The 13,859-nt window shown below is 45.4% G+C and overlaps 1 protein-coding gene across 2 annotated transcripts; it reads right to left on the reverse strand.

Moving 5' to 3' along the window:
• Positions 1-11,102: 11,102 nt before the first annotated feature.
• On the reverse strand, positions 11,103-13,467 carry MCL1 (MCL1 apoptosis regulator, BCL2 family member). Of its 2 annotated transcripts, XM_065884324.1 has the most exons (4): positions 13,291-13,401; positions 12,711-12,831; positions 12,104-12,351; positions 11,300-11,416 (listed from the first exon to the last, which is right to left on the reverse strand). In XM_065884324.1, exons 1-4 carry the CDS (start codon positions 13,399-13,401, stop codon positions 11,300-11,302), a joined length of 597 nt encoding a protein of 198 aa, XP_065740396.1. The 2 variants fall into 2 exon arrangements, with proteins under 2 accessions (XP_065740395.1, XP_065740396.1); XM_065884323.1 differs by having other exon boundaries at positions 11,103-11,416; positions 12,711-13,467.
• Between the last annotated feature and the right edge of the window lie 392 nt (positions 13,468-13,859).

A 13,859-nucleotide genomic window follows, 5' to 3' on the forward strand; every position in this document is an offset into this window, starting at 1 on the left:
TAGGAAGAGGGGAAGTGCAATAGAATTGAGCTCTCCCCATTAGAAGCATCCCTCTCCCATCCCTGCACCTCTACAAGTCTGGCCGAGTAAGACCGTAAATAAAGGCCTGCAGAAACAGCTGAACTCAGTGACTACTGTTTCCTGAGCATGCACACCCAGACACCCAGACACTGGGGAGGACCCCAGAGTTGCCTGAGGAGACAGGACTTCTCTGCTCTGGCAGCTCCCTCACATCATACTGTTGCCTTGGGAAGCAGGCTTTCCCTGGGTTGGAAGTGGCTGAGAAGGAAGACTCCGGACAACATCTTGGGAGGACAGTGCATGAGGAAGGAGGCAAAAGAAAATGGGGGTAAAGGAAAGAAACTGACTTTAGTCCAGGGCAAGGAGTGAGGAAGGGGGTACAAGGAAAGCCCAGTCTTAGTGTCTCTGCTCAGTGTAAAGAGAAGGCATCAGATGTGTTCCTCTCTTTGGTGAACCCCTAAGGGGATCAAAGACGCGGGGGGGGGGGGGAATCAGGGAAGTGGGACCTGAGCTCGCCCTGTAGATACTGAGGGCTTAAGGCGGAGCCCTGAGACCGAGGGAGGGGTGTGGTGAATAGCTGGGGCCCTCCCAGTGATTCCTGGAAGCTGAAGGCTGGGCGGTGGCCCCAGCTCAGCTGACTTCCCCGAAGTTCCTCCTCCCTCTTTGGGCCTCTGGGCTGTTGCCGGGCAGGTTTGGAGTTTGGCCTGAGCCTGAGAACCAATCACAGGTGGGGAATGCAGCCACAGCCCCTCTAAGGGCTCCCCCAGCTTCAGTAACTCCCTTCTCTTTCTTTTTTTTTTTTTTAAGATACATTTTAACATTTAAAAATTTTTTAAACATCTTTATTGGAGTATAATTGCTTTACAATGGTGTGTTAGTTTCTGCTTCACAACAAACCCTTCCCTTTCTGATAGCCCCCAGCTCCCTCATAGCCTCCAGCCTCTGACTGCTCAGGATGTGTGGGCTTTCATCTGGGGAGTTGCCCCCTTTCACCTCATTTTAAAGCTAGGATTCAGTGCAGCCCCTAAGGATTCTTTTCTCTGGTCACTGAGGGCAGTATTGGGGAGGGGGGTGTCAATGTGAAAGTCTTCAGGAAGGGAAACCTGACCCCAAGCACCCCTTTTCCTGGCCCATTAGAGGCGAGTAGTGTGGCCAGATGCCTCTTTGATGACCTCCGAAACCCTCTGGAGGGCTGGGAGAGAGGAAGCTGCAACCCAAGGTCAGGGAGATGTGCTGGAGGGGCCCTTAGGTTTGGTGCCTTGGGTGGAATTTAGGGAAGAACTCAGAGGAACTGGACCCCTGAGAATTGAGGTGGGGGTGGGGTGGTGATAGGAACAATCTTGATGTGCACAAGAGAGATCAAGCATGCAGAAGGCCAGCAAATTGCTAGGGCTTCTCGTTTCTCGGTGTTTGCTGGGGGAAGGGGATTGTGGTTCTGTGTCAGTGGACTTAGGGGTGAACTTGTGAGGTCTCAGTTCAGCTGGGTCAGAATTCCTCTCCCCTCCCCCCTCCCAGTTTCCCCAGGGTAATTACCCACCCAATTAAGCTTCAGCCTTCAGACTAAATTTAGCTTCTATACTTCCCCAACCAGGGGCCTCCCTGCAAGCAGGTGCTCACAGCTGCAGGGGTGAGTCTGAGGAGACCAGACCCACACTCTTCACTCATCCAGATTCAACCTCTGTGGTTAACTAGGAGTGAAGCAGAGCACAGGGCCCCAGTTGCTGACCTACAGCATGAGTGTCTCAACCTGAAGATACCCTCCCTCAGGAGCCCTTTAGGGGAGGATCTAGATAGACCTGGAGGGCGGCAGGAGGGCAGAGGGATGAGAGTGAGAACAAAATGCAAGGAGAAGGTCCCTTCCAGATTCTCTCCAACCAGATCCTCTTTCATTTCCTGTTTCCCCTTCTCCCCAGTTTTACAGAGACTTCATTTGAACTTAACACCCTTCCCCCACCAGAGCAAACTGAATCAGAGACCTCTCCTCTCCTTGAAGCATGGGGAATCATGCTAAAGAGTACCTCAATAGTTTGGAGGTGGAGTGGGGGCATGGGTTCCTGCATTCCCACCCTCTCTCCGACCAGCATCCCTCAAATCCATCATCTCTGGTTCTGGGAGTCAGGTGGGTGGGGAAGTTAGAGCAGAGGGGGCTTATCTGTCACAGGCAGATGATGAAGATATGTCTGCTTTAAAGGGTGAGAGGCACCTTCTACAGGAAGTAGAAAGCCTCTGGAAAGTACCTAAGACTAAGTCAGTCAACAAGAGAGAGAAACAGTTTGGGTTAACCAAACTAGACAGCGCAAATCTTCAATCTGACTTTGGGCTCCTTGACCCTGGAGATTGGGGGATGCTCTAGAGGGGGGTGTTTCATGGCTGAGGTCAGAAGGTAGAAAGGATTGGAGGGAGGAATGTGCAAAATTAGTCCAAAACAAGGTATCCATGAGCCATAGCAGTCAGATGCTAGGAAACCAATCAGCCACACCAGCTGAAGGGGAGGTGCAGGGATGGCTAGGAACCAGATCAGAGCACTTTCTCAGCGAGCACCAGACAGCTGTCTTTGAATGTCCTGGGAAAGAACTTCAGTATTAGAGGAGAGATGGGTTCAATTTCAGCAATGTCCCAGGTTGGGGTTAGGATGTATGTGTGTGTGTTGTACCCCTCTGAGCCTTGCCTGAATCTTTTTAAGAGACAGCTCTACAGAACTTTGAGTGAGGAGGAAAAGAAACTAGGGGTGAGAGGGTGGGGTTGCTCATAAAAAGAAGACTGTGTGTGTCCCTGGGATCCCTAGGCTAAAAGGCAAGAGGCCCTGCCCTTGATGGGAGGGGCAGAGTTAATCTGCTCTGGAACCAGACCCCCTCTTTCATCTCTTCCTCCCTCCCCTCACCTACTACTGATTCTTGGTTGCCTGCCTCTTTCATGACATCATAAGACGCTTTTTTAGCTCTAGCAGAGGAGTGCGCAACCTTTTTCTCTTAAGGACCAGCCGTAAATATTTTCGGCTTTGCAGGGCATAGAATCTCTGTTGCAACTACTTGACTACTGCTGTAGCACAGAAGCAGCCCTACACAATTTGTAAACAAATGGGCATGGCTGTGTTCCAACCAAACTTTATTTATGACACTGAAATCTTAATTTCACATAACTTTAACGTGTCACCAAATATCTTTTTTCAACCATTTAAAAATGCAAAAACCATTCTTAGCTTTTGAGCCATACAGAAACAGGCAATAGGGCAGATTTGGCTGGCAGGGAGTTTACTTACCCCTGGGATTTCTTCCATCTGGTTAACTCCCACAATGCCCAGCCGTGGAAAGTCCTGTTGTGTCCCCTCTGCCTCAAATACAGCTGTAGACCCTTTTAATTCAACATCCTATCTATTGACATCGGCTTCTTAGTGGTTTCTCCCTGGGAATTCAATGACTTGGACATGGCTGATAGAGTAAATCCTTAAGGGACGTTTCCCGAAATTCCTTAAAGCACTTTGTTTAGTGCTTTAAGGTAAAGCATTTGTATATATTCTCTCTTTGAATCTTCTCAATAATAAGATGGGGGAAGACAATTAAATCCAGTTTACAGGGGAGAAAATTAAGTCTAGTCTTTTAACTTTTTAAATTCTAATTCCTTTGATCTGCTATTCCATTTCATTCCCACAGAGCACCCTTTATCAAAATACTGAGTTCTTTGGGCCACAGTGATCTGGAAGTTGGATGGGATCAAGTGTTTTTGTTGTTTTCAAACGTCTTTCATGACTTCTCTGCATTTTAGGAAAATCCTGTCTAAATTTCATTTTTCAACTCACAGTTTCAAGGAATTAAAAATCCTTTCAAATATATTCAGTGTTTAGGCCCCAGGAAATAATTAGAATAAATATACATGGTCTTTGTGTAAGGTACATACACTGTCATACAAACATAAGCTTATATATTACTAATTGAGTCACAGTTTTTTTCCCTAGAACAAACTTTATCAAAGTTGTGTATTAATATGTTCTGGACTTCAAAGCAATGCAGCTGCATTTCTTTTTAAAATAACCTATTTCTGGGACTGCTTATCAAATCCTTCTTTTGTATTAGAGGTTTTCTTTCACTCAATAGTACCGTGATGGATTGACATATCTATCCATCATGCTTCATGAGGGGGGAAAGGAAGATACAGAACCTCTATCCTGTTTCAGACCTGACCCCAACTATCAAACTTTGAAGGGAGAGAAAGAGGCAAAGAAGCAGGTAACCAACTACTCCCCCACCATTACCAAGCTCCTCTGTACAGCTGTTGTTCCTTAAAGCTGAAAACAAGCCACCTCATTTCAAAACACACACACAGACAACCTCATTTCATTTCGACACGAAGTTGTTTCCCTCTTTCTGTTTCTCTACTTTGCCTCACGGAGGATTTCTGAGAAATGAAAAAATCACCTCCCACAGTCACAGTCTGCAGTTTCGTTTTTTGGGTTTTTTTTTTTTTTTTTTGTATGATGAAGAGGAGAGACAGGAAAGGCGTACACTGGGCATACAGTATTAACCCAAAGCTTTACAAAGTAAGCAAAATGCCCTTCCCATAGCGCTTCGGCCAAAGTGGGCCCCACCTTACCTTAGATCTGGTCGTTCAGGGTCTAGAGATGGGTGGGAACCACTCCAGGCAACCTCAGGAATAGAGGTGTGAACTGAGGATGGAATGCATGAAATATCTGGGCATAGAGATTCAGGAATAAAATGTTTATGAAACCAATGTTTCTTAGGGAAAACCCCTACCTCCCCCCGACCCCAAATCTGAACACCTGAGTCATACCAGCCCTGTAGGGGTGTCTACGAAATGTGTAGTAAAATTTCTGAAACCAGCTCCTCCTATTAGACTAGAAAACGAACTGTTTTTAGGGGCACAGAATTGAAGGCGTTTCTTAATCAAAATAAAGTAGAAAACTCATCTAATTCAGGTAGAAACCCAACAGTTAAATACTCTTTGCTTCCTTGGCTCTTTCCCGCCGCCCCTGTCCCCCCTGTCCCGCACACCTTGTTCCAGAATAAGGTCAATAAACATACACATGTGACCGCAGAGGGTGGGGGGAGGGGAGACCAAGTGGGGGTGGTGAAATTCTGAATGGAATGCAGCCCCAGCTAGCTAGGGGGCTGGGACTGAGACTTCGGGCCCTGTCTGTGGACTTATACAGGCAGAGAAGCCAAAACAATGAGCTCATGGGCAAGAATGCAGCCTGTGGGGAAGTCTGGGCAGTCAGAGCAAACTAGTTTTTTGAACCAGGATGCGAATAGCTGTAACTGAGTCTCCCACGGGAACAGGATTAGGGAGAGTGGAGCCATCATTCAGTATCTTAGGGTCCAGTTAAATAACTTTTGGGGGCTGTTCTTTATTAAATTCTGTTCTGCAGAGAGCATAGCAGTCTCGGGTCCATGTTCAAAAACCTGGTTCCTTTCCCTGACTATGTGAACTTGGGTGGGTGAAGACGGCTGGTGAGATGTGTGAGCGAACTTAGGTGATGCTCTTAAGACATCTTTATTCAAAGCAGGTCTGCCAATGCCAGCTCCTACACCAGGATCCAGTGATGGCTATGATCCTTAAGTTGTGTGTGTTCAGGGCTACCACTTTAACAAGACAGAGGAAACGGCCAATACAGTCTATCTTCTTTACTTCCCAAATAAACACAGTCCACCCAGCTGTATTTATACCAAATTCAGACTTCTACGACCAAAGAGACATCTTTTTTTCCTACCAGTGTTTTCCAATACTTTTATATAAGGCCCTAAATGGAATAAACTGAAGAGATACTACCTTCACTGGCCATGTATGGTGAAGGGGAAGGAAGGCAGGGAGGGAAGATGAAATGAGAAGAAAAAAGATTATCTACACATCTCCCCCTTCTCCTACCCCACCACCAGAGGTTCTTTCTCAGCTCCATGCTTTTGTGCATGTTTCCTACTCATGTTAAGGTCCAACCTCAAATGTTTATTTTGAAGCCTTCTTGACCACCTTCTACTTCCAGAAGTTGTCACCCTGCTTTGTCCCACCCCTTGTCCTATAATATCTTTATTATTTTGTGTACTGTATCCTAATTATTTTTGTCTGTTATCACTCCTACTAGACTGTGAGCTTTAACTTTGTGCTACAATTGCTTTCTTTCCATGGATTTGTTATGCATAAATTCTTCAGATGTATTTCCTAAAAACGAGGACATTTTCTTATATAACCACAATATAATTAACACACTCAAGAAATTTAACATTGATAGAGTACTAACATATTGCCCATATTAAAATTTTCCCAATTGTTCCCAAGTCCTTTATAGCTTTTTTCATCCAGAATCCAATCAAAGATCACCCTGCATTTAGTTGTCATGTTTGAGTGTTCCCTGGTGGTTGTTTTTTTCCATTCTATACATAAAAGCTTACATCTGCTAACCCCAACCTCCCACTCCACCCTAGTCTTTTTTGATTGCATTGAGGGTAAGAATTAGTCTTTTCATAACTCCAGCATCCAAAAGTGCATGGTGCATAGTAAGCAGTCATCTGCCGGGTAATGGACAAATGAAGAAACTCAACCAACATTTGGCTGCCTTGAGCTCATTAAATGTCCCAGTTCATTGAAGTATTGAAACATTCTTAATAAAGTAACCCCTGAACAGGGGAAGAGAAGAGAAGAGAAGGCAAAGTGGGTAAGAATACAGAAACCCAATGGCAGAGACAAGCCATGGAAATGGATACTTGGAAGGGGTAAAATCGAGAGTAGTATTCTTGGCCCAAACCCATTTCCCAACAGTCAAGAACTATTATTCTATGCAGGTAAAGAAAGGAACTGCAAAAGAAAGACCAGGTATAGCGTGGGAACAAAAGCCTGCCCTATTTTTTTTTTTTAACCTCACAAGAATCATTAGTAAAGAACACAGAATTCCCTGAGAGGTCTGTTACATCTGCCTGCAGGCAGATTCCCAACTCCCAACTTTCCACATGCTTCACATAACTAAGATAACACTGTAACAACTTTGAAACTAAAGAGGGACAGAGTTAAGCTTTCAAATCTTGAAACTGAGAAGCCTTTAAAGAGTGTGGGAGGGTTCCAGAAGACAAAGCTCTGTAATCATTGAAAAAGTGGGGCCAAAAAGAACTAGGATAAATTAAGACAGACTTAGCTGATCATCTTGAACTCCAGGAATTAATGGCCTGTGCTCTGGGCATCTGGCTGGAGCGTGCTACACACCAGTTGTACAAATTATTTCACTTTAACTTTTGTAAAACCCTCCAGCTGTCACAACTGCTTTAAGAAAAATGTTCTGAAACAGTCTGAAGCAAGAGCTAGCACTAAAGTAGCAAAACAGGAACTGAAAGAAAAAGTCTGGTTGTGTCAAATGAGGGGAAGTGTTGATTATTTTGACTCCCTCAGTGACTCATGTTACTGGTTACCATTTGACCCAAGTTTTTAAGGTATTAAACTAAGGAATATTGCCTCAGAAATAGCTTCACATCACAACAGAGCAAGGGGAGCAATAGTATTTGCACAGCAGAACTTGACTCTGACCACGATTTGGGCGCTCATGTCCTGTGCTACTCTCCCTGCACACCTGTTCGGGAGTTCATTTGTACAAAACAGCTTTCTTTGTAATGAGAAAAAACTGCCATCTTCTGGTAGTTAGGCTCCAGAAAAAGAGGGGCTGCCAAACAGAAATGCACAAAACCTGAAGGGGGAAAAGCACAGAATCCTGTTTGCATGATCAGCATTTGGTGCTCAGGGCTTAAAACCAATATGCAAACCTCATATTTGCACATTTCCATGGTGATTCCACTCCCTTTCAAGGTAGCTGAAAATAAAGACAGGATAGGGCTTCTGAAATTGACTTGCTTATTCTCACCTCCTTTTTGGGAGGAAAGGGGAAAGGCACTTAAAGATTAGTACCAACAACCTTATGGAAACTTAACTTTGGGTGTTAATACTGCTGTAGTGAACCCTCTTACCCCCAAGTTATACCAACATTTGGTGACTAAAAGAAATGGGGATGGGGATTATGATTTTTGTATTAAAATATACTGCTGTACTTTTGAACTACTCCAAAGTACAACAGTAATACATGTAATTAAAAGCCCGGGACTTCCCTGCTGGTCCAGTGAAGACTGCGCTTCCAATGCAGGGGGTGCGGGTTTGATTCCTGGTCAGGGAACTAAGTTCCCACATGCCGTGCGGCGTGGCCAAAAAAATATTTTTAAAAAAGCCCAATAGCTCTAATTTGAATGAAAGAAGGGGTTATTCTGAATGGAACTGACCTTTGCTCTAAGGCAAATCAGTTTTATGGGGCTTTTGCTGGTTAATTCACCTATACCTGTTTGTTCAGCTGACTTCCCTCAGATGCTTGCCTAAGAGGGGGAAGGAAAACAGGCATTGATTAGAAAACACCCGTACCACACCTTGCATTTGAATAAAAGATTTATTATTTTCGTCTCAGGAAAAACAGGAAGTTAGGGGAACACACTACATTTTACAGCCCACAGTAGTTTGTAGTTGGTCCTAACCCTTCCTGGCACAGATGTCAACAGCATTAGCTGTTTTAACCAGAACCAAGGTGTTCACCCCCAACAGAATGTACATAGACGACACTAGAGGACTGCAGGGTTTTCCCTGAGAGAAGCATCAGACAGACAGAAGTTGCTGAAAGAGCCATCTTTCCAGGCAGCCCCTCCCTTTCCATTTTGGAAGATTTGCCTGAACTATGCAGCTAGTCAGCACTTAAAACATGTGCCTCTTCTCCCTACAGAATCACCCACCCTGCCCCGAAGCACTTGGGCTCCCTAAGCCCTCACAGCCTCTGACCCAAAATAGCAACTGAAAATTCTCATCTACATTTCAGCAGTCACACCTAGTAAATTGGGAAGTGGGGTCCCTAAACTCCATCAATCTACAGCTCTGTGCTTATTTCCACAACTGGCTATGGGGAGACAGGCCTTTTTAGTCACCTTAACTAGATCTTAAGATTAATTAACTATATAAAGTGCTTTTAGGTCCTTAGAGATAGACATGATATAAATAAGTGGTTTATGATCAAGAATGATAAATACACAGATAAAAATAGCTCTAGCTAGATGACCTTAAGGCTTGGAGATGGGCGGGCAGGGCAATTGTTCCCTAATTACATTCTTAGTCATTTTATTCATGCCTATTTTTGTCTGGAGTCCACATACTAAAGGTCACATTCAGAAGCTGAAGGTTTCAAAATGACCCTGGTTCCACTATAAAAGTTTTCTCCAGTTTACTAGTAGCTTTTATATAACTCTGAGCTTTAACAGAGCCCATCAATTTCTGTAATTTTAAGTGAGCATATTCAAATGCAAAAGAACCTAGAGAAAGTCACCTAAGATATCATCCCCTCCTCTGAAAATCCCTAAGGGGATTTTGAAAATTTCTCCCCAAAGACAGGATTAAGCAACAACCAATAAGATACTAGTCCAAGGAAAAGGGACTCTTCTCACCTCATCACTGTTACTGTCAGCACCCATTGTACTGCCACCTCCTAAGGATAAAATTCAAGAAGGATGAAGGTCTGTGGACTCCTTGGGCGGTCACTTAGTTTCCTAGTGCCAAAAACTAAAAGGGCTAGTAAGAGTTCAGGGATGGCAAGGTAAATTTGTAGGAACTATAAATATCTGTAGAGGGAGCCGAACAAGCAGCAAATATTTCAAGGAAGGATACGAAATAAACAGTAAGTCTGATAAAACATCAAGTCTGAAGTCCATAGAGATGCCAATGCAAAAATTTGAAACAAAGTTTGAGAATCATTAATAGAAATGAAATAAGTATTCGTTTTATTAACTCACTAGGCTTAGACCTGTGTTTAACAAGCAAGCCTAGTAATAGCACCATGGTTAGACTATAGCCTGCTTTTCCAAGCCATCATTGTACAATTTATTAACAAGGGATCAAATGTCTCTCATCCACCCAATGTGCTTTTTATACATACTCCTAATAAGTCCCATTTGGAACAGCTGAAAATCTTTCAGCAAAAGCTTTGAAGATGAGCTCATGAACTCAGTTAAAATTTCACCAGTTAAATTAAGACAAATGGAAGGAACTCAAATGAGTAGTTGCCCAATCAGAGCCCATTATTTCTAAGTCATCAGCCTGTGTGCCCCGCCCCCCCAATAAATCCTTAAAACCTTGACTCAATTATTGAAAACCCACATGTAACAAAGTGAAAGGATTAATTTCCATTCCTCAATTTCTCAGCCCCAGGTTAAAAACAAAAAACAAAAAACCCCCAAACAGGTATTTAAAAAATACTTACCAAAATCAGATAGGAAAATTAAAGCCTGCATAGTTATGAATCAGAATTGTTGTACTACAACCAGGTTGCATACAATTACATCAGCTGGTTCTGTATACAATCTAGAACTGACTAGCACAAAATTTAGAATAGAAAAAGCTATAAGAAACAGGTTCCTAACTACAGAAGTTGTAAATCTCAAAAGGGTATGAAAAAACTAATGTAATTTCAGACTTTTCTCCCTTTACATTTCCAACAGATGTTCTGTAAAAATATATACAATTTTTACAGACGATTACAAGTTTTTGTCTTAAAAACAGAATATTCCAGATTTGTAATTGAGCCTTAAGTCAAGTATTCTTGGCCATGACACTAGGCTAATAAACTAGGAATCACTCAAACCAAGCCAAAGTAGAACAGGTATAAACATCCTGAGCATTGGACTTTCTATTCAAGAAGCACATCTAGGAAAGCTAATTATAGAGGATAAAGCTTCCCTTCACACTCTGTTGTACAGTGTTGAGGCTTCTAGTCATAGGTTCTATTACTTGTAGCTTAAAATCCATTTTACACATGACGCTGGCATTGTTAGTGCTTCTATTTTAACACTATAGAAGTTAATGGATTCAGTGGGCATATTTAATGAACTCTATGACTAGCCTGGCTACTGGCCACTTTCCTGTTCTAGGCAAGGTAATTAAAGTCTCTCCACCCTACCGTCTTCACTAAATCTAAAAGTCCTCCTCCGTGGCCTCCCAAAGTTTGCCTATTGCTGAAACTGAATTCTGCTTCTTTCACTTCTTTCAGACAGTGACTCTTCAAGAGGGACTACTTTTCCCATGTATTTATTCCTGTTAGCCATAAGCCTCCTGCCGCTTGCTTTTCTCCGTTGCTAGAGTAGAACTCCTGGAGGTTATGGCCTGCACAGCTTGAAGTCCAACTTCATAAATACATCTGATTTCACAGCAAGCATATGTGGTTTTGGTGGCTGGAGTTGGTTAAGAGTCAATTATTGCACTTAAAAGGCTATCTTATTAGATACGCCAAACCAGCTCCTACTCCGGCAACACCTGCAAAAGCCAGCAGCACATTTCTGATGCCGCCTTCTAGGTCCTCTACATGGAAGAAGTCCACAAACCCATCCTAGAAAACAAACAAAAAGCACAGTTTCAAGTATGGGCTTCTACTGGCTTAAAAACACTATTTACAAAGAAAAGATAAATTAAAATATCTAAGGTTTCCCCCCCAAACGCAATGACGAACCAATTATTATTTACCCCCAGACTGCAAAGGAGACACATTATGCAATTAAAAGGGAGGTGGGGCACGCTCAAAAATGTATTTGCTATCACGCCCAGGTGATTCTTATTTCTTAACCAGTAAAACAGCCTACAGAAAACCAAGATTTTTTTTTTTTTTTTTTTGCAGTACACGGGCCTCTCACTGTTGTGGTTTCTCCCGTTGCGCAGCACAGGCTCTGGACGCGCAGGCTCAGCGGCCATGGCTCACGGTCCCAGCCACTCCGTGGCATGTGGATCTTCCCGGACCGGGGCACGAACCCGCATCCCCTGCATCGCCAGGTGGACTCTCAACCACTGCGCCACCAGGGAAGCCCCAAACCCAGGATTTTTGATACAACAATTCAAGACAGTCATACCATCTCTAAGGACCAACTACTTAAATCAACATCAAGCAACCAGAGGTCCAAAGTTAGAGCCTTGAAAACCGAGTTGTGCATCTTAAAAACCTTTAGCTATCCCCTCTTTCTCTATAAAATCCTCCGTTTCATTTCCACTCCAAGTCCCCTCCTCAACCTTAAAACAAACTTACCCAGCCTCTTTGTTTGACTAGCCAGTCTCGTTTTGTCCTTACGAGAACATCTGTGATGCTTTCTGCTAATGGTTCGATGCAGCTTTCTTGGTTTATACTCTTCAAGTGTTTGGCCACAAAGGCACCAAAAGAAATGAGAGTCACAATCCTGCCCCAGTTTGTTACTCCGTCACTGAAAACATGGACCATCACTCGAGACAAAGATTTGACATCGTCTTCGTTTTTGATGTCCAGTTTCCGAAGCATGCCTGAGAGGAAGAAAAGCATGCAGGTTCTCACGGCCTCTTTGTCTAAACCAGGACACGATTCGCCTGCCCACCCACGGCGGGGGAAATCGCTATTCGGGCTCTATAGAACTCAGGCTGATCCCACTTGAAAATTGACATCCCACCCTTTCCGGGCTTTGAGCAGAGCTGCCATTTCCAAAAGAATCAAGTGGGTGGAAACAATGACTCACGGCCAGAATATCCTGGTTTCAGAAATAGGATGAGAGTCGTTTCAACTCTGACTCGTTTCAACACTGACTCATTTCGGTTTCCACCCACCAAAGGTGGGTGAGTCCAGAGACCTGAAAAAAGAGCGCGGCCTTCGCGAATAACCCCCTTACCTTGGAAGGCCGTCTCGTGGTTCCGTTGCACACCGTCCCCGACCCGTCGCAGGGTCTCTAACGCTTTCCGGCTGGCGGCCCCAGACCCGCCCAGTGGCTTCGCGTCCTTGGTGCCGGTTGCCTGCTCCCGGAGGTATCGAGAGATAATCTCCAGGGACTGCCGGTACAACTCGTCCTCCTCCTCCTCTGCTGGGGGCGGCGTCGAGGGGAGTGAGCCGTCCTTGCCCGGGCTGTTACTGGCCTCGCCGACCAATTCCAGCAAAGGCAGGACGGACGGCCGCTTCCCTAGAGGCTCCGGCTCGCACCCGTCCAGCTCCTCTTCGGGCGACATGATGGCGTCGGAGACCGAGGATTCCATCTCTTCGGGCGGCGAGGCGCGGCGGGTGGGCGCGAAGAACAGCAGCCTGGCGGGGGTCGCGGTGACGTCGGGGCCCTCGGCGCCAATGGGCGAGGGCCGCGCGACCCTCCGGGCGTCGGGCGCGAGAGTGGCTGGGGGGCTCGGGCCGGCGCTTCCGCCAATCACCTCGCCGGCTTCCCCTCCCCCTACCTCTCGCCCGGCCGTGGCCTCCTTTCCTGCAGCCAAAAGTCGCCTTCCCGGAGCGGAGGCGCCGCTGCCGCTATCCGGTCCCAATCCGGCCCCCCCACAGTAGAGGTTGAGTCCGATCACTGCGTTTCTCTTGAGGCCGAACATCTCAAACCGCCGCCGCCGCCTACTGAGAAAAATGGGGAAGACCCCTGCAGCTATCTTGAAGAGCGGAAGTAACGACTGGGAGAGAGCTCCTAGATCACGGTTTTAGGGCCCAGTCCTACGCAATGGCGTCAGCAACTCTTAAAAAAAAATTGTATCCTTAATTGGTGAAAAGGGCGGAATCTTCCGGAGGGTTGCGCACGACACCTAACCAGCGGGTTAGGGCAGGGGCGGGGCCTGGGGCAGGGCGGGGCTTCCGGCTCTCCGGAGCCTCTCGCGGCCGGTTACGTGACGGCGGCTCAGGCGCTTGGGCTGGTGGGTACTCTCTCTTGCCGCGCGCTCACCTGGGCCTGCTAGTAATGGCTCTCTCTGGGCTTCCCTGAACCCTGATTTGCGAGCCCCTGCTGTTGTTTTTGTGCCAGAGGTTTTTTTCCCACACCAAAGTCTTAACCATCTAGTCT

Source organism: Phocoena phocoena, chromosome 1, assembly GCF_963924675.1.
Source record: "Phocoena phocoena chromosome 1, mPhoPho1.1, whole genome shotgun sequence".
Taxonomy (NCBI): Eukaryota; Metazoa; Chordata; class Mammalia; order Artiodactyla; family Phocoenidae; genus Phocoena; species Phocoena phocoena.